General features: G+C 39.8%; 2 protein-coding genes across 10 annotated transcripts; one reads left to right on the forward strand and one right to left on the reverse strand.

Annotated features, from left to right (window-relative positions):
- Positions 1-765: 765 nt before the first annotated feature.
- RPS6KB1 (ribosomal protein S6 kinase B1) lies at positions 766-17186 on the reverse strand. 5 transcript variants are annotated; one of them, XM_030472874.1, is made up of 15 exons: positions 16942-17186; positions 13642-13691; positions 12471-12591; positions 12133-12201; positions 11539-11686; positions 10806-10863; positions 9773-9873; positions 9038-9128; positions 8745-8835; positions 8338-8445; positions 7990-8052; positions 7111-7188; positions 5338-5445; positions 4625-4737; positions 766-4085 (listed from the first exon to the last, which is right to left on the reverse strand). In XM_030472874.1, exons 1-15 carry the CDS (start codon positions 17011-17013, stop codon positions 3848-3850), a joined length of 1509 nt encoding a protein of 502 aa, XP_030328734.1. In that variant the 5' UTR covers positions 17014-17186; the 3' UTR covers positions 766-3847. The 5 variants fall into 5 exon arrangements, 3 of the variants coding, with proteins under 3 accessions (XP_030328734.1, XP_030328736.1, XP_030328737.1); XR_003989599.1 differs by having other exon boundaries at positions 3739-4085; positions 5338-5631; XR_003989600.1 differs by lacking the exons at positions 766-4085; positions 4625-4737; positions 5338-5445; positions 7111-7188 and having other exon boundaries at positions 8013-8052; positions 8741-8835.
- A 234-nt stretch (positions 17187-17420) lies between these two features.
- TUBD1 (tubulin delta 1) lies at positions 17421-25827 on the forward strand. 5 transcript variants are annotated; one of them, XR_003989610.1, is made up of 10 exons: positions 17522-17656; positions 18665-18859; positions 19436-19583; positions 20020-20236; positions 20775-21006; positions 21811-21975; positions 22643-22783; positions 23310-23493; positions 24492-25194; positions 25534-25827. XR_003989610.1 is itself a non-coding variant. In XM_030472986.1 (9 exons), the coding sequence occupies exons 2-9, from the start codon at positions 18688-18690 to the stop codon at positions 24592-24594; spliced, it is 1362 nt and encodes a 453-aa protein (XP_030328846.1). In that variant the 5' UTR covers positions 17421-17456; positions 18665-18687; the 3' UTR covers positions 24595-25827. The 5 variants fall into 5 exon arrangements, 4 of the variants coding, with proteins under 4 accessions (XP_030328846.1, XP_030328843.1, XP_030328844.1 ...); XM_030472986.1 differs by lacking the exon at positions 17522-17656 and adding an exon at positions 17421-17456 and having other exon boundaries at positions 24492-25827; XM_030472983.1 differs by having other exon boundaries at positions 24492-25827.
- The last annotated feature ends 188 nt before the right edge of the window (positions 25828-26015 follow it).

Consider the following 26015-nt stretch of genomic DNA (forward strand, 5'->3'; position numbering starts at 1 on the left):
TTCTCAGTGGAATTCCTCTTTCCTCCCTTTCCCTTCAAAGCTGTCATGAAAGACAATGATTTAGATCCACAGTTAAGACTTGAGGCCTACCTACTTCCTAAAAAAAAAAAAATATATGTATATATAAAAAAAATAGGTCACTTGGATTAGCATATGTTTAAATTTGCATTTAGTTGCTATTCGCATCCATCTTACTCAGCAGTTGAGTATATTTAGTTCCAGTAAACTGTGAAAGATGAAAAACAGAATAGGGATTACTTTTATTTCTACTAAGGCAGCTCAAGTCTGTTTCTTGAAGACAGCTACAAAGCCAAGTTAATCTAGAAGAGAACAATCTGTGGAGGTTCATATATTTCATATATAAGAACTGTATACAGTATATCATCAACGATCTGCAGGAAGACTATATAAATAATTTGCCTTGTTCTTAATCACTTCTCCTTCACTCCCTCAGAGTAAAGGATTTCCCTCTAAGCTGGGAAGCTGAAACAGTGACTATCTTGCTGTAGAGACAGGATTTATAAAAGCCAACCAAGACCCCGAAATCCCAGTAGATATCCTAACAACAGCGGTCTCCCTCAATGTTTGATGCACCTTCTGATTAACAGTAAGAGAATGGAAATACGTATTAAAAAGAGACTAGACCCAGAGTAAACATCAACTGTGTAGATAGAGTGGACTCAAATATTAAATGTTCTCCAGCAGTTCAGCTTTTAAATAGCGAGACCCAAAAAAAAAAAAGGGATATTCAAAAGAACAATTGACTCATTTATTTTAATCTTTTATTATGAGCTAATACCAGGATGACATTCAAATGTCAGATGGCACAATTAAGACAGTCTTGGTAGGAATTATTCCAGCATTCCCAAAATTACAATTTAGTACACGAATGGCATCAAATGTATGCATCACTCCCACAGAGAATTATGAAATCCTGAATATCTTGTACCAGAATAGTTTCTGCATCAAATGGGAAAGAAAAACTGCTGGTAACACAGCTGACCTATGAACCTTTTGTGATAATGACCTGCAGAACAAAACAGTCCCCTATTTAACATCTAGTAAAAAAAAATATGACTTTTGTTCAAGTTTAAGATTTAATACTTTTATATGGTTAGCCACAACAGGTATTAACCTCAGTTTTACTATATTTTTGTAATGCTACAAAAATCCTATAAAATCAAATTATAGTGAATTTTTCAGTGATTATAATTAAAAAAGCGCAGCTTGTACAAAATAAAAAAAATAAGATTCTATACTCTAATGAAAAATTTAAGACATTTTTAAATGAACAAAAGAAAGCACTTGTTAAGCTCTCCAATATTCAATGCATTCTGCACTTATCTGAAATAGCCAGACAGGAGCTAGAACTCCACTCCCCTTAGTTCACAACTAGTAATTTTGACACTATTATATATATATATAGAGGATCTATGTCTGATATTTTTACAAATAAATACAGGATAAACCATATTGCATAGTGTGTGCTTGCTGTCTGAGTCACACTCCAAAAGTTTCACAGTTATGGTAGGGAATTAAACTTATTATCTATGGGATGAAACATTGTCAGTACATGAAATTTACTTATAAAACCGATGAACTGTAGTTGTAATTAATCAGTGAACTCAGACAAACAACTCTTGCCATTCTTGCCAGCCATATTAAACCAATTCTACTGGACAATTACATCCAGCCAACCTAAAAGCAACTGTTAGCTGTGACTAGGATCAAGAGGGATCTGCCTCAAGAAACATATATTATTTCTAAAGTTCCTTTATCTTTAGTAAACATGTTGGGAAACCGATGTCAGTGAGTGGCACAGAGAGTCACAGCTTCAAGTGTTGCATATTTGCAAATATGCATTATGCAAACACGTATCAGCACTTTGATTTCAGTTTCACAACATGTCACCAGTGGCCCTATTACCAAATGAAAAATGGTAACTTGCCAGTACAATTTATGTCACTATAAGGTAAGTTGATTTTCCTTGTAAAACTCAAAAAATAAATTTTCTAACAAAAGGCTTGTCAGGAAGAAGAGGAAAAAAAAAAGCTTCTTTTTGCTCACTCATAACCATCTTTTTTGTTGGTTCTTTGTTGGTATCGACAAGATATCGATCAATCCTTCTGACTTGCACATTTGAGAAAAACAGCACTCTGATTGGATTCAACATGGTAGAGAGTTTTATGGCTTGGATCCTATGGCTCAAAAAGATTCAGTATACACAGAGTAAGCAGAATCTATAAAAAAATCCCTACTGTTGTGAAACACTAGAAGTAGACTTTGCACAGTTTGACTAAAGATAATGCAACGTGTGGCAGGCAAAAAGTGACAGGACTTGTATGCAGTTGCATGATCATATACACACACACGCACACACCATACACACGCTAACTAGTGTAAAGCTCTGCAGATATTAACCCTTTCACCAGCTATGTTCATGGAAATGCTTTCTTTAAGGCAGGAAGTATTTAATTAAGGTAAAGTTACCTTTATTTTATTCTTTGTACCTGTAAGTCATTTGTACAGATTGTGACAATTTCAAAAACATAAATAGTGCCCTTAGAACATGTTTCCTAAATTAAGTTGCTAAAGTTCTGACCCACTGTGGAAGACATTCACTGAAAGGCCATTTAACACTTTTCTCATACAGTCAGCAAATTTATTGCCCCAGCATAGAAAAAAACTGTTGATGAATTTAGAAATGTATCATGGCAGGGAACTCCCATCAGCAAAATGTGATTAAAAAAAAAAAATAAAGAAATCCTCAAATTCTTACCCACTGGTTAGAAAAAGGTTTATTTTCTTACAGCACGTAGCATTTGGCTGTTTCCTGTAGTACTTTCTACATGTTTCTACTGACCTTGTATTCCGATGCACTTTTTCCTGATTTTTTTATATGGGTAAGAATCTGAACGTATTCAGCTGTCTCCGTGGAAGGATTAGCGTATACAAAAGTGATGTTTCCCAGTGAAATGTCTGCTGAGGACAAGGATGAAATAAGCAGGACGTGTGTGAGCCCATGGCTTCCAGTTAAGCCTAGAACATAGCAGCATTGCCATTTGATTAGATCCATTTCTTTTTGCAGGAACAGGTATTTCAGCTGGGTAAGCAAGTGAAATAGTTCTCTCCCACCCCACATTGCCAAGTTGGTAATCTAGTGATCCGCTTATTGATTTGTTGTTTCATAAGGAGAAGAATCAGAACTAGAGCTTTTACTTTCTTCGCGGCAACCAATTATTTTGTGTTTTAATTTTGGGATACTTTCCATAATGAGCTGAATCAAAAAATCTATTTGAAAAATATATATATTTTTATATATAAAAAAACTCATTATGTTTTGACTGTGAGCTACCAATTAGTTTTATCTTTCATCTTTGATTCCACCCCATTGCAGGAAACAGCTTAACCAAGCTTGCATGCTAATTATTCCTCAGATGCAAGCATGTAGGCATTTCATACTTTGCCTAGTGAAAGGGCTAACCCTCCTTGACACATTCATGACTAGACCAGTGATTCTGAAGCAACATCCTGACCCTTAATACTGTCAGTTTCGAGCTATCAAGCTGAAAAATCCTTGATAAGGTGAGAAGATGTCACTGCGAATCAGTTAGATGATGTGCCTAGAGTTCTGCAATACCATTTTCTAGAGTTTTTTTATGCACCATTGATTGACTGAAAAAAAAATCCGTTTTGCTTTGCTTTCCAAGTCGCTCTGTGCAATGACTGACTCTTTGATACTGTCACTTTTTAAAAGTAAACCATACAAGCCCTCTTCTTTCAACATCAAGGGGGCTTATGTCCGTTCTTTGTTTTCCACCTTCAAAGGCTTAAAAAAATGGTGGTGTCATAGATTCATGCGCAAGTGCTCTGGTCGTTTGGAAATCATGGGAAAAGCTTGTTTTTTGTATGGCCCAGAGTTTGGTTGCCGGATTGGAAGTGGTGCCGAGGCCTCTCCACAGACTGTCACATCCATTTGTTCTATTCCGCTTGTTTCCATTGGATATTCCACAGGTGTCTGAGTATTTGATGCGCTGGCAGAAGCACCTCTTCCCCAGAATTCCCCAGGGGAAAACTTTACAGGGCTTTAAAACAAGAAATATAAAAATCAGAGATGAAGATACACATAGCACCAAGGTGTGTCCTTTACACTGCAGGAAGCTGAACTCAAATGCCTACTGAGAAGCATTTCTAATTCTTCCTTCTACTTCCAAAAGTTTAAGAAAGTTTCCATGTTTCATTTCTACCACAATCTCTGGTGAAGTAAAACTCTCTCATTGGAGTAATGAGGATATATATCTAGATGACTGCAGAAGGGATTTTTTCTACTAACGTGATTCTTTAGTGACATCTTTAGGATGTTCTGAAACAGCTCTAGAGGGCTGGTGTACCAAAGTCACCAGACTGTGAGGCTCTATCAGCGTTGAACAGCAAGCAAATTAGTACATGTGCGCCAAACGCCATGGATTTGTCTCTGATAATGTGGTTTGTAGAATAGGATCAGTGCTGCACTTCTGATGGAAGTGATGGGCTTACTGAGAAGTAAGATCTAGTGCAGATCTATTTCAGGTACTTGCTGAAAAGTATATTACAAAAAAGAGAGGGGAAAAAGAAAAAGAGATACCTGACTGGTGTCCTGGGGCTACCTATGAATCTGCGAGGTGATCGGATTTTTGGTTCAAAGGAAAATTTCTCTTTCACGCTTTCAAGTACAGATGGAGCCACGTATGTAAAACCCTGCAAAACAGGAAGGAAGGCGCTGTCACTTCCAGGCAAGATTCACCTTTATGGTCAATTGTGCAGTTTTGATTGGCATGATATAGTGAATGAAAATTATAAAAGGGAAAGTAAATGGAGACATAAGAACTTGTACTCACTTCCTGAAGCAAACAGCAGGACTTTAGGGAGTTCCTCACCCAGGTGCCTGCACACCCCAGCTATTTCTACTCAGATCACAGATTCCCAAAGGCATACTCAATTTAGTTAATTTTGCTCTATAGAATGGACATTGTTCTTGCTGCAGGACTATGAAAGCAATGACATGTCCTGGGTTCATAACATAACTATGAATTAGAATGCTGACATTTCAGAACATAAGCAACATTTGTTGGCTGTTTTATCTGTATAAAGAAAGCGTCAGCAACAACCAAAGTATCTTCAAAGCCCTTAGAACATTTCAAACCTGTTGCAGAATGGGTGTTTAAAATTATGACAGTTTGCTTCAAGTATCAGGTGTTAAGATTCAGTAGAACTAACTCAGCTGAAATGCCCCACTGTTCCCAAATAACGCAACATACCTCTCCACAGTCCTTACACACTTGTCCTTGTTTCACTTACCAGAAAGACCTGGTTGGCACTTTCACTGAGAGTAGAGTCATCTGGGCTATCAACAGGTGTCTGTCGTGTAAACTTTGAATCAAACTGGCTCACATCCTCTTCAGATTGCTTTGCAAAAACAAAATGATTAAGGGTTTATATTACAGATATCAACCAAATGGCTTAGCGGTGATGAGTGTAGCCTCTGGATGGAGTTCATTCCATAGGTTTTTGGCAGAGCTCTGCTGTAGTAAAACCCTGGAGTGGTGTCGGATTCCTGTCGCTGCCAGTGGGAGGTCACTATGGGCACTGACACTGAGAAATAAAGGCAAGGGGGAGGGGCAAAAAATTATGGATCAAAAAGGAACACAAATTAAAAAGATGCCTTTAAAAAAAAAATCTCAAATTACAGACAAAAACTTTTAGAAACGCAATGTCAGTTTCTTGCAAGTTCAGCCCTTGTCACAACTAGTATAGAACAGTTGCAACTAGTAGTTTTTGGATGCCTCTCGAGATAATTTCATCCCATTTTTGCAGATAAAGAGGTGTTTATACTGTGAGGGACAGATGACAACTCTGCAATAAGTGACTATGAAGAATATGGTTTAAAGAGTAACAGACGTAATTCCAAGATCCTTCCTAAGTGTAACTGAAAAGGCAATATCTATTTATTTATGCAGGCCTTCACCCTACCATGAAAGTACATTTTCAAAAGCCATCTGGTTTGTACAAGTAATTTTCATAAAATTTGCTAATAACAGGTAAACCCCAAACTATGTTCAGATAATTCACTTGGAAATATCAGTCTTGGGCCATTCTGAATTTAATTCAAAACGGTAGGAATAAAAAGTCTGGAGTCCCCATGCTGCAGTATGCTCAACATCAGCGATGCCTATGTCAGTTGGAAGTGAGAGTTTTTGAGTAGTCAGGAACTATTGGGATAGCAGGAACTATTGGGATAGCAATGCCCATTGCTGCTCTAGCTAATTGTACCCAGAGGGGAAAAAAAGACACCCCACATCACCAGCATACAAGACAGGATAATAGAGGCTTATTCATCACATCACTGGTTTGAGGGAAACTTTAATTACTGCCTATAACACACAAAAGATGCATTGTAAACATTAATAAGCAAACATGCAATATGCTTGATTAGGGGATTTCATTTAGTTTTGCTTAGCAACTATCATCTTAGTTTCAACTGAGTACCGACTTACTGTATAATGTTTAGAAGCAGAAATTCAGAGGTAACTGCACTCAGAAGTCTGTTTAACCTATAGTTTAGAAGCAGGAGGAATTAAATCTGAAGCAGAACCTTCTTCCTCCAGGAGACTTAGCAGAAGGATAAATTAGCTCTTAGCTGATTTTTGCCACCTTCTCACATAAAAGAAACAAGATCCTATTCCAGTGACGGATGAGTACCGTGACCACAGAGTAGTAAGACAGAACAGCGTGCTCCTGAGAGCCCGTATTTCATACTCTGTGGAGACTTAAAATAAGGTTTTTTTAAGTGCTGATACAGCATCAGTTCTCACAACAAAAAAACCTGATCTACTACCAGCATCAGGTAGTAGATCAGGTGGTAGATCTGTTATCTTTAATTTGACAAGAGTGAATCTGAGAACCAGTAACTAAAGTTGATGCATTTAACTGTTTAAAGTGCGAGAAATCAGTAGCACTCCAGTTTGCAAAAATTAACGTTTGTAAGTTTTAGATTCCACATTGTTTAAGACCTTTACTAAAGGCCTTTTCCTAAAGATACAAGGAATATCTCGCAGTGTTCTGACTACATACCAATAAGGGTTTAAAAGGAGGTTCCACTTTTCGTGCCAACAGCTCATCCCAGTTAATGTGTCGGAAGAATGGGTGAGCCTGTAAGAGTGAGGAATAGCACAGAGTCATAACCTGCCTTCTGGGTATAAATCAAGAATTAAGCATCTTCTTTCAGACCTTCTCTATGGTGTCTTTCTTTCCAAAATCACGTATGGGTCTAGTGTAGTATATTCTGCAGCCCTACATCAGAGTAGCTGGAAGAGCTGAAAATTCATACCATGCCTCCAGGTCATATCCCTATCATGTTTTCCTTTAAAGTATTAGAAAAAGCCAATTTACATGCAAAACATCTCTGTATTTTTCAACTTTAAAAGTTAGACATCTAAAAATAATGACACTGCATTAATGACAAATTATCAAAACTGAAAGAAGGAGGACTCTCTAATACATTGTTAATCACACCACAAAAAAAAAAGTTAAGCTGGAAGCAACAAGAACCAGGCCTCTGCCTTAACTTCTAACCATGCAATGCTGAATGCAAACTAATGCCCTTGGAAAAGCTACACTAGATGCAAGGGCTGGCAGGTTTTTTGTCAGACTGCCAGAGTATCATTGCTCTTATGTTGTTGACTGTACAATTAGCATTGTGCAACTAGAAAAGATTTACTGGAAGAGAGAGCTAAAGAATAAAAGTTACTTTCCAAATCTTGTAATTATCAAAGAGGAAGACAGCTGCTTTCGTTAAGCTTTAAAGCATTCACATTTGATCAGCTGTCACATGGGGCTGCCTCTTTGCTCATTACACTTCAAGACAGACATACTTTCCTTCCCCAGTGTACCCTCAAAGCTGTTTTATTTTCATGAGGTAATTTAAGAATTCTCAAGTTAAGCCAAAGTTACCTGAACTTCTCCAGCATCTCCAGGACCAGCTCCTAGACGTGAGGCAGCATTTCTTTTTAGCAGCTTCATGAGAAATATCCAAAAAAAGCAAAATTAGTTATACTGTTATGACTAGACTAGTTTTGACATGAATCATCATCTGAATGAATACCATGCAGAATTAATGCAGAACAATCTGCATTCGTTAGAAAACAATTGTATATTCAAGGAAAATCACTTTTTGGACCATGCAAAACAAAACTGACTTATTTAGTAATAAAACAAGCTTGGACTCAATAGCTGTAGTGGTACCATTACATTTCTATTTTCTACGTACACATGTAGTACTGACATTCATTAAAATTCTACCTTTTTAAGCAGATCTCTGGCTTCTTGTGTGAGGTAGGGAGGCAAGTTGAGTTTACACTTGAGGATCTTGTCAATTGTTTTCTTTCTGTTCTCCCCAGTGAAAGGAGGCTGGAAAGCACCATTGATATGGGAGGAAAAATACGACTTGTTCAGATCTCTTATTTGTGTACACAGAACTCACTTCAGTAATTTAGAAAGCAGGTAAAACTACTGCAAACGGGAGTGCCCAATAACTGAATGAGAGCAGCTCATGACAGTAGTCAGCATCAGTGTAGTTGTATTTTAGTTATTTCTTGCAGTCTGTATATATACAAATATATGTGTATTTACACATGCATCAGAATTAGAATACAGATAACTACAAAAGCTACAAAGAGAAATACATGCAATTATAACTGTGCACCTACTGCTCCAGTCAGCATGTCATACATTAGTGCCCCCAAACTCCACCAGTCCACAGCACGATTATGCCCACTCCTCATCAAGATTTCAGGGGCCCTATAATCAGAAAAAATGAAAATATGAAAGTATTTTAACAAGCTTAATTCTAATTTTGACTGCAAGTTTTCAAACAAAACCACACTTATCAAGTAAAATTTCCCTTCGTGACTGAGCATAGAAACCATCAGTTAAAAAAGGCAAAATTTAGTCTTTACCCCCAGACCAGAGTAATACTTTTCTATTTCATCATGCAGCTCACATGTATTCAATTGTTCCACAGAACGTGTGTGTGACTGTTCCATCATGAATAGATTCTTTACATAATCCGAAGTCAGTCAATTTTACATGACCTGAAATTAAATATATAAAATTTCAGACTTGCCAGAATTCCAAGATTTGTGTAAGTAACATTAAAAACCAGGAATTTTTAACAGGGATATATAGTAATTCTGAACTACTTCCAGATATCTTCAATAGTCTGACAAAGCGATACAGCTATAAACCAGAATGAGGTAATCACACTTGCAGATAAAACCTCTGCATTACACCTGCATAAGAAACCATTGCCACTTGAAGAGAAACAAGACAAACTACCAAACCTTATTCGCATATAATGTATTTAAAGATTGTAGAGCATCATTCAGATAACAAAATAGGATATCAAATGTTGCTGCTTTCTTCAAAGTTCAGAGAACCTTGAACAAATTGTAAAGTGCCCTGAGTAATTCAGAACAAAGAGTTGTCTTTGTAGCAAGTCAACCATTCAAAAAAATGCCTGTGTCTATACACATGGAACTTGAAGCTTGCTGTGGGCTGTTAAAGCCAAAGCAGCTGTGTTTAAAGGCAAGCAATTAGCTTTGGCAATTCTTCAGTTATACTGAGAGGGATGAGGAACATGACATTGTTCTAAAGAAATTCACGTAACAGTGAAAGTTGTGACCTTTGAAGAATTGTTTTCAAATGACCAGTAACGTAACTGTTGCTGTATTTCTACCTTGGTGATTAAGCATGATATTTTCTGGCTTCAGATCACGGTAGATGATTCCTTTTTGATGCAAGTGCCCCAGTGCCATTGAGATTTCTGCCAAGTAAAAGCTGTAAGGAAACATACGCCACAAAATTAGACATATTCAATCATGCAAAGCATCTTAAGCAGCAAGACTATTACATACATGGCAACGGTTCCTTGAAAGCGTCATCAGAAGTGTGTGAGAGACTAAATGAGAGAAACCATGATGCCTTTGAGGCCGGTTTGTTAAAAGGATACAGACTCCAAGATGAACTACAAAATGACACCATTAGCATTAGACTTACCTGTTCAGTAACTATCTTATCATGAATATATTTGGAGGAATCTGAATTTACTAGTTAGTATTTGAAATATGATTCAATCTGTACTGCCACATCTGGATGGCTATGTGGAAGAAAAAGTAAATTGAGGCTAGGAATGTAACGGGCAGCAGGCAGAGTACATCAAAGCTTTTCTAAGGCATTACTGCGATGCACTGTGGGAAGACATAACTGTATTCAGTTCTGTGAAGCCTAATCAATAAGGGACAATTTCAACTTGTCTATATGTAAAATACCACTACTCAAAAGGCTTTTTCTCCTTCATTAGCATAAATACTTTTATCACTTCACACACAAATACAGCCATTACAGTGACTTGGAAATTCTGTAACTGGCTGATAGAATGGTGTGTGGATAGAGAAGGACAAGAAATTTACAGCAAGTCTTTTACAATCTTTTGTTCATCACCCAAACCATTTCCTTTACCACAACCATATGGAATACAGCCTCACACAGCAACCAGCAGTGGACCCTCTTCTGTAGTAAGACTGGAGTTACACCAGCACAAACTGGTAAGTACAGAACACATGTATCTTCCCAAACCCAGTTAATTGCTCTTTTCACTAGACTATGAAATGAATGAGTAGTTATATCTAGTTTTTCAAGTTAGAGTATACAGTTTAAGCACTTGAAAAAAAACCCCAAAACTATTAATTTACCAGAATTGTTTCACTCACCAGGCAGTGTCTTCCATAAATATCCCTTCTCTCTCTAACTGCATAAATAGTTCTCCTCCTGTTGTGAGTAAAATCATATTATACTCTAGTTAACATATCCTTTTTAGTCAGTTAAAAGTCTTATTTTCTAGAAAAACTATAATCATCAGGTATTCTGTCCTGCTCTACAAAAAGCTGTTTCACAAAAAACAGCTGAGAACTTGCTATCCTGTTATTCTGAGAATTCCAGCAACCTAAAGAAATTCCAAAAGAAATCCCAGAAGAAATCAGAGCATGTTGAAAAAGCCAACAGCATTTCTGTCCCTGTGTTTTCTGCTGTTACAGGTTAGGCAAATTTCTTCTAATCTGTATCTTGGTTTCCTACCCATGAAATAATGATAACACTTTCTTCTTTCACAAAGAATCTGCAAGGACTAAAATCTCAGGTACTCTGTGTGACTGCACAGAATCTAAGTGTGACATAGAGGAATTACAAGCCTGATGGAAGAAAAGGTACAGAAAACCCTCCTCTCATGTAGTGTCATGAGAAATAACTATTTACATTTCATTCATTTTTAATGCATTGAATTAGAAAGTTTAATAATGTTATTCTGTGTATTTTCGCTACAAACTGATTTTACATTTTAAGACACCATGCCAATAGTTAGCTGGCCTTCTACAGATAGAGTAAGAAATCCAAATTCTTGATTATGTAAGATATCTATGAGCAGGTAACAGAATTTCATATACTGACCACTGAGATACTCAAGGATGAGGTAGAGTTTTCCACCAGTCTGAAAGGCATAAATTAAGTCTACAATGAAGGGATGTTTCACTTCCTCCAGTATATTCCGCTCTGCTTTTGTATGAGCTGTATCCTTTGCGTTCCTTACAATCATTGCCTACAAAAAGCAGAGATATGTCAGCACAAGAACATGCTAAAGAAGGCCAACTTTTGTATTTAGTTCCAATTCCGAGTTTACTAAATCGCAACACTACATATGAGTCAGCAACATAAAATAAAGAACATTTCACCACAATAGATACATAATGTGAGAGGTTTCTTGTGGAAGTTTAAGTCTTTATTTATTTCATAGAATTATAAGATATGTAGGTTGGAAGGGACCTCCTGGCCTATTTAAACTAGCTGCTAAGAATTACACAGCCAGAACAATTTCAAGTTTAATTCTGATTCCAACTGTACCTGAATAACAACTGTATATAGGATAAAGTTTATTTTTGGTAAATGAAATAATTAGATAATTGTAAAAGCTTAACGGGGGGGTAGTTGTTTTTTGGGTTTTTTTTTAACATTCAAGCTGTAGTGAAATGTGAACATTCAGGTTACCTTTTTAAGAACTTTCATGGCAAATATTTTCCCAGTGTTTGCTCCAGTTACTTTTCGTACTTGAAATACCTACACAACACAATACAAATGCAAACACATTATGACCACATTTGCATCATAAGTTAAAAATCCAAGTTCTGCAAAAGAGAGATGAGATCACCCACAGACTGCAACACTACCTGAAGGAGAAGAGGTAGCGATCTGAACCAGGACCAGGCTGGGACATTTTCTACTGCCACCAGCTGGCGAGGCTCTGGCAGGGACCTCAGTCCCACAGCACCAACCCTTTAACCACCTTCAGTGTAATGGGTTTACTTCTGTAGAAAAGAGTTCCTTACCTTTCCATAGCCACCTTTGCCAAGTACGCGCAGTAACTCAAAGCACTCTGGGCGGATCTTTTCTGGACCTCTGTTTACACTAGTCTCTGAAATCTCAAATTTTTCACAATGTTCCATGCCACTGGATAAAACCGAAACAACAATATAAGACTACCTAGTACTCAAAAAATCAATCAAATGAAACTAAGCAAGCAAATTACTTTCTGAAAAGCATACAGTGTATCTGACATCACTGACTGACTGACTGGGAGATTTGGAGAATTCTCAGCATCAGAAGTTTTATTTAGGTGCATGCAAAGCAGTAAGTTGCAACTTGCACAAAAAAGATTACCTGTAAATTTGGGGGATTTACAGTATCAAGATTTCCTTCAAATCCCTTTATTTTAATGCATAATCTCTGTATTACACCAGAATTCAGTTTAAAAGCCCAAAGCCTCAAACTGACTTGGATATTCCTATAAGACCTCAAATAAAGAGAAGGCAAGTTGTGTTTAAGTTTCAGATGACATTCAGCAACCCCAACAGTCATGGTAACACTCCTGTAACACAAATACTTTGCAGAAAAAGCTGCAATACAAAAGAAGTCTCAACTCTGAACATGCCACAAAAGACTGATCCATAATTTAATGATGCTTCTAAATTATGCTACAGTTCTGCCAAAGACTAACAGATTGATCCTGCTAAAGTAAATATCACTGCTTTCTTCTCACAACTTAGTATGCTGAAACAATCTGGAAATCTATAAATGAAGTAATGCTAAAGGTAGCTGTGTCCTGAACTTCAAATCAGAGCTTCTGAAGTCTCATCTGCTTCAGACTGCTATGCAGATCTGCCACTGGAGCCTTTAGAGCATGAACAGAACATACCATGTTCTGCAGACAGCACATTATCTTCGGATTACAAATATCAGCCAAGTACAAGAGATACGTTGGGAGAAACAAGGATTAAAAGACAAACAGCAAGTTTGGACAGAATTTGTTTTTATTATTATTATTTTATTTCAAGATACAGTTCACAAATTTTTATGTGAAGAAATAGTCAAAGGACTAGAAACAACTCAAAATTGAACAAGAGTGACAATTTTTTTCTATTTAACTTAACAATGTAACAAAATTAGAAGTTATATGTAGTTGGCATGAATGATACAGAACATTTTCTAGCAGCAACTTACAGGTCATATTGGCCAACTCCTCCATGGTCCATGCTCTCACTTAATTGACCCTGGGGATGGGAGGGGTAGAAGGAAGATTAATTATAACAGAAGAAAAAAAAGCAGAGTTAAAAATGTGGTTTACAACTTCTTAAATTATAATATAGTTCAAGATATAATTATGATTTACATGATATAATCAAACAAGCCAAAAGGCCAGGAATAATAACTTATCAGCAGAAGACAAGAGATCTACAAAGTTCTGTGCAAGATCTGCAGTACTTCCACAGTGACACAGGGAACCCCTGTTTTACCTGCATTGAGACTCAGCGGCTGAACTATCAGAGGTAAGAACTTTGCACCCCGGGGTGAATTTGAAAAACACTGAGGTACTCATTTTTTTTTTAACAGTTGCTCTTATAGACAGATTTTTAAAACCTATTACAGTAAAGATGATGTGAATAAATGAAGCAGGATTCCTACACACTAGAACAAATAATCTAGTGAGAAGGTTTTATTCGGTATCTTATCCTGTATTGGCAAATCCCAATACTAATGAAAGACTTAAGCTTTACTCTGATGTTAAATATCCTTTCTGACCAATAATCATTCAGATTAATGTATGCAAATGTTACTAAAGAAGGTTCAACCACTTCAACATCAGAACTAGTCACCATTAAAGAATTTACTTTGATTTTAAAGAGAGATTTTCTTCAAAGAGTTTTCAACTTGATCCCTTATGCAAGATAATACTTCCCTACAACTGTGGCTCTACATGGCAAAAGAAGTGCAAACCAAGCAGACAGCTGGAATGAACAAAAATAGAACTTAATGGACAAGCTGCTAATAAGCTTTAGACTATACATTAACATTTTTATTTTTAAAAATAGGTACATAAAATAACAACTGCAAGTGAGTAAGGAACAGCCTGAAATCTACAGGATGGATACCCATATATTGAGTGAGGTGTGAAATTTAGAGGACCAGAAGGGGAAAAAAGCAAACATCGAGATCTGCTTTTTGCATTTTCAAATGTTAGGGAGGTGAAAACAGTAACCCAAGAAAATCAGAAACTTTCAACAGCTTCCAAACCATTTAAACACTGAAGTCTACACACGCTGGTTTATTTTGGTGGGCAATCTAGAGGGAGATTTCAACTCCTGGTTTCACCTAGTAGCACCACAAGCAATTATGGCGTCCAAAAGGTCAAGTTTGCTTCCAGGCCAGAGAGTTGCTGGCTTGTATGGTCTGGATAATATTTACTGGGGAAATCCAGCTTACTGACAGCTGTTTCACAATGAAACTCACTAAAGCTGCCCTTGACCCTACCGTTAGATGCCAACAAACCAATTACAAGTCACCAAACACAGAGAATAAACACCCATCCCATTCCTACAACAGCTTCTCAAGTAACCCAACAGTTCTGGGAAAGTTTACACATGCTTTTCTCGCCCCTGTGAACTAGGGTTTTCATTCTCAGTATTAACTTGAACAAAATTCACTTTAGATACCATTCCTCTACTTTTGGGATTTCTTCTTTTTTCACAAACCCAAGAAATGCAGCGGTGTTCTGGCTGGAAGAGCAGCAGACCTTTATCTGTGGCTACATATGGTTTCACTTATTACAAACACAAAAATTAAGGCTGCTTTTTTCACCACAATAATTAGCACAACCAACCATGCAGCTTATGAATAAACTGCCCATTTAAACAATTCTTCATTTTCTCCACAAAGGCCGTGCCTACTCAAAACTACAGCTGACCTCTTCTTGCTACTGCTAGGCTCAGAGCTTTCAGAAGGTACCAGGGACCAGCACCACAGAGATTAGACAAGACAGCCGAGACTTTACACCTTGCTCACTTCCAGTTTCATGATCTCAACTACTCTGTCTTCAGTGTCTTTCTGACACACAACACCTACAGAGATAACCTCCAGTTTTCCCCCTTACAAGTTCCTGATGCTTCCCCTTTGCTGCTCTTATATTCCCCTGCTTTTCAGCTCTGTTTTAATTTCAAGTCCACTCTCACCCTCCTTCATCTGTTTGCCAAAAGGCACCTCAAAACCACATTCAAGTTGCCAGTGCACATTCATGTCCACATGCCATAAAAATTTCAGTCATAGCAATATTTTTAAATTTAATAACTAATTAATTTTTTACTTGTTCCCCAAGATGAATTTGGGAACAAGAGATAGAACAAATTCAACTTTCTTGCCACCCCCCTCAAAACCTGTTCTTAACAGCATTAACAGCGTGATGCAAGAGACATTGTCTTACAGCAAGGACTTTATTGATCACTGAGGTGACAGACAGTGCTTTTCCCTGCACGTTGAGAAGCGTTTGAGCTGCCGGCTGTCAAACAATGTATCTACAGTTCATATGCAGTGTAGGTATTCCAGCTGTGATAAGAGTATCCGGTTATCTCAAAGACTCCAGGAATGTCATTAGGATTTAAATAGCAAAAAATAATTGCAGTAGCAGTTTAAGCAACAGCAAATGTTTAATACACAAAACAATATAAAAAAGCAACAGGACCACTAGAAAAATATATACAGAGACCTTGTAATAAAATTTCCCCAAAGCCTTAGCAGAATCTGTAGGAACATTTCCATTCTATGATTACAAAACGACAAACTGCAGATTACAAGGTGAACCGTTCAGGGAAGCGTAGGATGGAGATGCACGTTGATCCACAGAGACATCTAACAGCGCTTTAAAGCTCTGCTTTTAATTTTGGCGCTAGAGCAACCGCTTTGCACAGTTCCAGAAAGATGTGCATTTCTGCACTGACGTTAAAACATGTGACGATAAAAAAAATAAATAAAGCAAACCACCAAAACCCCGACCAAATAAAAAAAAATCCAACCAACGCTCCGCGCTCCTGCGAGGAAACGCAGCGCAAAACTTCCGAGGGAAAAGCTGCTGCAAGCCCGGCGCAGCCGCCGCCGGGCCGGGGAAGCCCCGCTCACCGCCCGCCCGACACCCGCGCCCGCTGCAAGGCACGACGCCGCTGCCCTAGCGCAGCCGGCAGCCTTTGGCCGCTCCCGCCCGCCTGAGGGCGGCCGCACCTGTGGTGTGGTGCAGCGCGGCCGGCTCTGGGCAGGCCGGGCGCGGCCGCCTCACCTGTGCGGACCAGGGCGGCGGCCTCCGCCGCGCTCCGCCTCACCCGGCTCCCGCCCGCCTCCGCGGCGTCCCCGCCAGGCCGCACCGCAGGATGCCCCCCGGCGCGGGCCCGCGGGCCGCCTCCCGCTCCTTGCCCTCAGGCCTGCCCCCCAGCGCCGCTCCCTCCCCGCGCCGCGCCGGCTCGGGCTGCCCCTTCTCACCCCCTCCTCCAGCTCCTCGTCCGAACCCGCGTCCTCAGGCTGGTCCAGGTCGATGTCGAACACGCCCGCCATGGCGCGGGTGGGAGCCGCGGCGCCGCCGCCCCTTCCTGGCTGCGCTGGGTGCACGGGGCCTGGGCAGCCTCATGGGCCCGCACCCCCCAGCTCCACCGCGGACGCCATCACCGGCTGCCCGGCCACAGCGCGCCTGCGCCCCCGCCCCGACTGCGGCCGCCACGCATGCGCACAACCCCTTCCGGCAGCAACCGGGTCCTCACGGAGCATGCGCGAAGGGAACGCGGCGAGGTGGACGGGCGTGGCGCTGGCCCTGAGCATGCGCAACTATCGCCTGCCCGCCCTGCTCCTGGCACGGAGCATGCGCAGAGAGCGCAGCGAAGCCGCGGGCAGGGCGCATGCGTAGAGCCCTTCGTGAAGCCCGAAGGACCGACCCTCGCACCCCGCCTGCCCGCCCGCCGCTCTGAGCATGCGCGAAGCGGGCTCTTCGAAGGCGCGTCTCGGTGCGCACCGGCGGGGAAGGGGCTGGCGGGGCCGCGCATGCGTGGTGCTGCCTGAGCGCCTCAGCGCGGGCACTCTGAGGAGGCGCCGGCGGCCGGGGCGGCTGCGGGCACCCCGGGAGGAGAAAGGGGCCGAAGGGCGTGAAGGCCGGGCGGCGGGCAGCATCAGGAACATGGGGGCCCCAGAGGGCAGGCGGCCTTCGGTGGGTCTCCCCGCACCGGTGGCTGCAGCTCCGGAGGGGAGGGCGCCTGCTCCGAGCGACATGGCGCGGAGTACAGCGCTAGCGGGCGCGGGGGGGGGTCGGTACGCGCGGGGGTTGGATATGAGCCTTTTCTGAAAATCATTTACATATCTGTTTATTGATTTGCTTTCTGCGGTGAGGGGTAGCGCGGTCCTGCAGTCACACACAGGCTGGCCTAAGGCTGTGAGTTGCAGACTGGCAGCGGTGCTGAAATCAAGCACAGAACTCAAAAAATAACACATAAGTGCCTGCAGAACGCAGCAGGACGGAGTTACAGGCGCTGGCAGTTACCCAAAGTTACAGAAGTGCTGCGGCACGTCTGGGATGATAATGAAAAGTAGCAGCCCCAAAATAATGAAGTGATTAAAAAAAATTGCCTTATTGCTGTGAAAAGAGAGCAGAGAAGTGAGAAAGCTGAGCTACTGCAAAATGCTGAGTGGGGAAATGTTGTCAAAACATCCCAAAACTGCATCAAAAACTTTGCTGTCCATGGTGGAAGCAAAAGGAATACTTTTGTCACCTCAGCAGGCTTTGTCATCGGGCCCATATCAGGACAGGACTGGAAGTCAGCTAGACTTTTGAACAGGCTTCACATTTCCAAAAGCATGGGGTACTTTCTTATTATGCTTTTACAACTTAATCCTATAATTTTGTTTGAGCTACAACTGTTTGTTTCTATCCTGCCTTACAAAGCAAAAGAAAGGAAATAAAGATTTTGCTGGCTCCCTCCGGATGAACAGCAACAGTAAACTCACAGACTTCCTCTCAACTGCCATCCACATTCTTCTGACATCCAGGAGAAAGTGCTGACAGGCCGCTTTTCCCCAGACACAGACAGTGGTTGCAGCGTGGCCGCCTCCTCCTCACTAGAGGTTCTCAAAAAATGGCAGAACTGATCAGAAATCTTGTCAGGACTTTTTTCCTCCCTGTGTTCTCCACTGTTACTAAAGTCAGACTTTTCTTTTTTAGGCTTAAATACAAAGTGAAGAAGAATGTCAATAGTCACAGTTCAGCTTGGTCAGTGTGGGAATCAGATTGGTCATGAGGTGTTTAACGCTATCTGCAGCGATGTCCACGACACACATGGGTTGTGTTCCAAGAAGGAGAATGAATCCTACCGTGATGCTTGCAAAGAACGTTTTTTCTGCGAGGAGCAATCTGAAGGTACAGCATTTAAGTGCTTGTTTCCCACAGAGGGTCTGTTTTCCAGCCTTATATAAGAGTACAGAAATAATAGAAGTCTTTAACCTTGAGCTGAAGAATGAGTTTTATCTTCAGTCTTTAAGAATTGTCAGAACCCTCTGCCTTCACAACATTGCTAACAATCGTGGAAGCACAATCCATGCAGTAAATGCCTGAGACCAGAGAGCAACTCTGCCAGTAATGCAGCATAAATGCATACATAATCTTTCTTTCCAAATATCTGCACTTTTACTGTAGATAGTCGCACAAGGGAGTAGGACCCAGAGTATCTGAATTTGGTGTTATCAAATGTGTTAAGTGGATTCTTTCCTTAAAGATCTATGGTCTCTAGAGTTCACATTTGTCTCTGGAATAATAGATGGTTAACCAGACTTTGCCAAGTCCTCCTTTCTGTACTTGCCTGTACTGTCCAATTAATAGTTTGTCTTACGTGGGAGGAATGCAATCTGGGCTGTGGTGCAAGTTCATCAATCATCTTATGGAAACATGTTCTAATATTGACACATTATTCTTAGTTCTGTTTTTCTTCCTATCCAGTACCTGTTGCCCGGGCTGTGCTTGTTGACATGGAACCTAAAGTAATCAGCCAAACCTTATCAATGGCTGCCAGGTCTGGCTACTGGAAATATGATGATGGGTCACACTTCTGTCAGAAGCAAGGGTCTGGGAACAACTGGGCAAATGGGTATGAATAATGGTTTCAAGCTTCACTAGGGACTGTAGAGACTATTGAGCTGTCTAGACCCTCTAGGAGTGGTAGTATTGCAGTTGCGTGAGGTACAGAGTGTGTAACATTAACTTGATTTATTTTTAAGTTAAAGCAGCAATATACAGAGCAGTGAAATTTCTAAACTGCCTTTTGCAAGATGAAACTGGTATTTAAAAATGTAACATTTTAGAATCGAGTGAATATATTAGATTTAAGAATAGGAAACAATAAGGACAGTTTATAAACTGCTGTTTTGCAAAATGTCACAGTTAAGGACTGTTTACTGCAGATAGAATGGATGACAATGAGTTTATATAAATAATAGTAAGTATGCTTTATGAACAGCTTGATCTTTCTACTTTTATTTTGATATAAACTACCACGTCTTGCTGTCTTTTCTGTTATTCAACAGTTATTCTGTTCATGGGCCTAGACACAAAGAAGTAATAATGAATCTGGTGCAAAAAGAAGCAGAGAAATGTGATCGACTCGGTGGATTTTTCACAATCATGAGCATGGCTGGTGGTACAGGGTCTGGCTTGGGAGCGTTTGTGACCCAGTGTTTAAGAGATGCTTTTCCAGCCTCATTTCTGCTAAACCATGTTATCTGGCCCTACGGCACTGGTGAGGTGAGTATCGTATTTCCCAGAGACACTCTACAAGTTAATAGTCACTGTTTACTTCTAAGCATACAATAATTGCAACTAAAACTAGAAGAGAGGTACATTTTACTTTTAAAAAATCCAGCATAACAGAAAGTAACACAGCTAATGAATTGTTTGCCTAATATTTGGTACATGTTGTTTCACACCCCCAAAAAAGAAAATTCTTGATAAGTGCTCAAGTATGATGCAGTTTCATGAGAAGCTCTATGAGCTAACCAGAAATCTCCTCTGTTACGATAGTATCTCAGCATTATAATCGGTTCCCAGACAGATTTTATTGGCATGTTTGTGTGAAGTGAGATTGATAACATGATTTTACAGGTCTTGCTCTCTTTCCATGAGAAAACTCTGCTAGCCCCTGACCTTATTCTGCACTTTGGCAAAGAAAATGCATCACTTCCTAAATCATAACTGAGGAAACGACAGTAGCCAAAGGATTATAAACTAGAGAGAGATTGTTTGACTGTCATTTGTGTGTGGTTTTTTGTTTGTTTGTTTCCAGGTTATTGTTCAAAACTACAACTCTGTTTTGACTCTCTCACATCTGTACAAGTCATCAGATGCCCTTCTTGTTCATGAGAATGATGTTGTCCACAAGATCTGTGCTCAGCTGATGAACATTAAACAGATCTCCTTCAGGGATATAAATCAAGTCATTGCACATCAACTGGGGAGTGTTTTCCAGCCCACTTACACAGCAGAAGGTGGCTTGCACTACAGCAGAAACCCACTAGGTATCTAAATATAATATAGCTGCCTAGTGCAAACTCACACACCTTTCTGTAATCATTTCATATTGTAAATTTAAGTTCTTCAGGCTCCTTACTCAAGTATTCAGATATATCCCAACTTTTAAGATAGCAAAAGCGAAGCAAAAGACTGAATCAGAAGTTCAATCTCAGTTTTGTAGCAGAGTCAAAAATAGATCCCCCAGCTTCTGGTTTCATTCTTTACCAAAAGAACCCTGTTTCTCCTTTTTCAAGAGATTACAGACACCCTTGTACCTATTTTACATTTCAGAGGCAATTTGCACAGGACAGTAATTTTGGACTGAGTTTTAAGTTTCACATTAGGTTAGATGTTTGTATAAACTGAAACAGAATGAAAGGTTTGTGTCTGGCTCAAGCAGAAGACAGGCTAGCATACAACTTTGGAGCAACAAGCTGACATTTGTATCTTTAAGGGATTAGAACAAGTTACTCATATTGCCAAGAGTTTTGCTTGTAAAATTAAACTTTCACATCTGTCTATCTCTTTAGCAGTGCATAGTCTTGAGATTGAGCCAGACTACAAAGTGAGACAAGTCTAAATTGTAAAATAAGAGCAACTAACATGCCTTTTACAGAAGTCAGTAGTACGTAGCAAGTTTTCATTACTTTGTCTGATACCTGTCCATATATTTGTCAAATTAAAACTTTATATATCCCACTTTGTTTCTTACCTTAACTTGCTAGGTCTTTGTAAGAGTCCTCACTCTCCTATTTTAGCCTATGCCATATTTTTGTCAAACATGAGCAGCTGTTAATTTCTTCCTTCAGGAGACTTAATGGAGACGTTAGTTCCACATCCTGAATTCAAGATGTTGGGTCTTCGTAACATACCTCAGATGCCTGAAAATTCCCTCGCTTATAGCACATTCAGTTGGCCTGGACTCATCAAACATTTAAGGCAGATGCTCATTGCTAATGCTAAAATGGAGGAAGGTAAAAAACATTCACTCATCTTCAGTATCTGTCACTCTTTAAGCATTTGTTTTTACAGATGAAATAGAGCTTATTGTTTTGTGGAACTTACTGATTAGCTTTAGTCATTTCAGAAATGAGTTGCTGCCCTCAGACAGCAGGAATTTGCCTCTACATAGCCAGCTGCTCCATTAACTATTCACTCAGCTGCCACAGCAGCTCCTGGCTTGCTCCTGGTTTTGCTCCCAGACATCTCAGTTAATTATAACTATTGAAAGTACGCAAAACAAACCAACAGTTTTTGGCTGGGCACTTAATTTCCATGATTCATTTGGAACATTCCCTGGACAGTTAGTTCTGCTGTGCTTTTTCTTTGTACACCTACTAATAAAAATCCTGCTAAGCTCTCCTGTATCATGGGGAATTCAGGATAGCTTCCAGTTATGCAAAGAATGGGCTGGCAGACTGCTAAGTATAGAAACAAGTATGCATTTTCTCTGATAAGACTAGTGACTACCAGGCAAATACTGCTGGATTAGCACTGATTTTCTCTGAGAATTGTGTAATTGCTGCTTAACTGACAAACTAATAGGATCTCAGCTTGGGCACAGTGTCAGTTACCATCTGACTCTTCAGCTAATCTGAATCCACATGTCATGAATCATTAACTTTCTTTTATATCTCACAGGTATTGATTGGCAAGTACGACCCCCATGTCTGGGCTCCTCCATCCCCTCCAGGCATTCCACAAAGAAGCCACTTCATTTCAATACTTCCGTTGCCAACCTGGTTATCCTGCGAGGAAAAGATACGCACAGTGTAGACTTAGGTAAGAAGGAAAAACACAGCACCTTAGCGATTCTTGTTTCACATCTCACTGTTTTCTTTGCAACCACATCTGAGGAAAGTGAAAAAAACCAAAACCCTAAGGCCACGTATTTGACTCCTAAGGTCAATATTGCCTCTAGAAACATTTTAAAGTCCAAGGCCACGTTGTATAATTGCTTAGGGGTGTTGTATTTACAACTGACTTGGATGTTTCCTGAAGCACTTTGGGGAAGGAGGAAGAGACTGAGGTCCATATATATGGTAGGATTCTTGGCTGTATTGTCTGAAAATATATTTAGCTGCTTTTGGAATGATAAGCATAGCTTGCAGATGAAGTTCCAATACAAGACTATGCTTCTAGACATACAACAGTTATATTCTCTACAGCTTGACCACCCTGCAGATTTTTTTTCAAGGCCTGAACTGATCTTCCAGGCAGCAATTAGGTCACACAAGACTGCAGAGATCAAGATGTAAGAGCTTGTAGCTTTACATTTATCAAAAGGTCTGTCTTATTTCTGGTACAGGAAGTTTCCGAGATCCCTCCTTATATACATCATGGCTAAATCCCAAGGATGCTTTTCATTCCTGGAAAACACTAAGAGCATTTAACAAATATGAAAAGTTGGCTTCTTTGGTCAGCAATAGCCAGTTCCTGCTGAAACCTCTTGACAACGTTGTAGGAAAAGCTTGGAATATGTTTGCTTCCAAGTAAGTGAAAATAATTATGCTGACACTTCACTAATAACTGCCAATATCTTCAGTGGTAGCAAAATCATTGTACGTACAGCTCTCTCAGCAAAGTAGAATAATGGTGAAGAAGCGTGAAGATGTTCCCACACTGGAGTGGAAATATTTTTATGCTTGAAACATGATGGTAGGGTGAGGAACACAGAACAGTGCTTATGTTCTGTGGATGACTGAGACCATATATTCCAGTGCTGTCAGTTTGACTATTTCCTCAGTACTAGAACTCCCCAAATTTAGTGCATTCCAGTGTGACTGTTCTAAATATAACACACAGAAACTCTTTTACTGATCATATAGTTTCTAAATTGTGTACAGACATGCTGCACAGTCCACGGGAAAAAGTTCTTGGCTCAATTCAGAAGCATTTAGGGGATTTGTGTGTTTACTAAGGCTCCCATGCTATTAGGTTGATTTTACATTAGAACCAAGAAATCTGGAAAAGAATTACCTCTTTACTTTGATCATCATGCAGCCAAATTACTGCATAACAGCAGATATCTGCTAAATGTGAGTTTATAGCACAGAAATTCTGCAATTAAAAGCCACTAGCTGTGCTCCCAATTTCACCCCGTTACAAAACCACCAGTGATAAGCAGCAAGATGTCCTGCACACACAAGTTTAGGCTTTGCATCTCAAATCTCTATGTTACTTTTCTCATTTAATAATCGCTTCTCCTTCCATTTCCCAGTTAGCCCAATTTTGTTAGCTGTCATTTTGTTTCCTTAAGCAATATACAAAGTTATAAAACCTATGAGAAATAAGTCATGACTTACTGATAAGTTTGAATTACAAAATGAGTTCAAGAGGGCACAGTAGAAACTAGCCAGCATAGGTAGTGGGTGGAAACCAATCTTCATTTGAAGTTTTTACAGTAACTGTACAATCTGATCTCATGTGTCAGATTCTTCACTGATTTCTAACATCTTACCTGTTTTCCTACTGTGACTTCAACACACAGAGCCTATATTCACCAGTACACGAAATTCGGAATTGAAGAGGAAGATTTCCTGGACAGCTTCACAGCTCTGGAACAAGTTATCTCCAGTTACACCAGCCTTTGATTATACTTTTTAATAGCCTGAACTAGAGCTTTCCTGAAAGAACCCAGCGCTGGAAAACCTTCCATCAGCTTCCTGAAGTATACGAATTACTGGACTGTAGCTATTTTTCAGTCTCGTAAGACGTGTGTGAATGTTACAATAGTAAGAACTGAATATATTAGTGTGGGCAGGTATTATTCATATTTAATAAATAGCTGTTTTTCAAGACATTTGCTATGTACTGTAGCTGAGTCTTTGAACATAATTTTTGGCACTTGGGTACTTTTCATAAAGAATGTCTATACAGAATGCTTTTTCTCCAGGCTAAACTCTCAGCATATAAACTATCATGAACTAATATGCGATAAATGTGGGATTGACTGCAGGAGTGAGATGTTCCTGATCCTCCAATTTAAATTTTTCATGATTACACTTTGCCCCAAGAACGCTTCACTATTGATAAAAATGCACACTACCAGAATTATTAATCCAAACTCCATATCATTCAAGATACATCAGTGTGCCACCAGTTCCTATAAGGCAAAGCAAGACTTAAATTCTACTTTAAGGACCTTGACTTTCACAAAACAGCAGAAGTTTGGAACCATCTTTTAAAATAAGGTATGAAAGGGTTCTTCATTTTCCTGTCATCCTCAGCTTATGTTAGGGATTATAATGAATTATATGCTTTTCTGGCCGTTTTACTCTGCCATGTTTTCTTTTCCCTATAGCATATCAGAGGTCTTTGCTACTTGTTATAGGCAAACCGTAGGTTTAAGCAGAACTACAATTCCTGTAATAATTCTTCCTGTGAAGTTAGAAGCAGGAAGGTTTTTAATTATTTATTTGAACATATCTGGGAGGAGAACTCTGGTATATTTAAGATGTAAGAGCCTGTAATATAATAAAATAGATTGCATAATTTCAGAAGTTAAGAAATGGGCTCTTTTTTTTGCACAGATTTTACCACGACCACAAGGTGGAGCCCCTGTGAAACTGCTGCCTGCAAACACTGAGCTGCACCAGCCTGGCAGGAGGAACAGACTAGGTGCTTATAAACTAAAAGAGTAGAGTGGAATTGAGGATTCTGTTGTAACACTGAGCTTTCTTCTGCCTCTTTTAGTTCTCAATGGTAGGAAGAGCTTTTGGAATTCTTGCCATTCCTCCCCCCATGTCACACTGTTCTCCCTGTTAATAGAAATAATCTCACTCACTATTAAATAGGTATGCCAAAAAATAAAAGTGAAAAAATCAGTCTCAAGGGCTTTTCCTTTGACAAGCGGACAAATCTCATAGCTTCCCTTTACATTTCAGTGTGGTTTCATGCCAGACCTCTCAGCTTTTAACTAAAGAGGTGAGCACACACGCATTGTATGGTGCTAAATACGTTGCACATATGCTACATGGCGAATGATGCCCATGTAGAAATCTTGCCCTGTTAG

This window comes from Strigops habroptila (genome assembly GCF_004027225.2).
Source record: "Strigops habroptila isolate Jane chromosome 13 unlocalized genomic scaffold, bStrHab1.2.pri S16, whole genome shotgun sequence".
NCBI lineage: Eukaryota > Metazoa > Chordata > Aves > Psittaciformes > Psittacidae > Strigops > Strigops habroptila.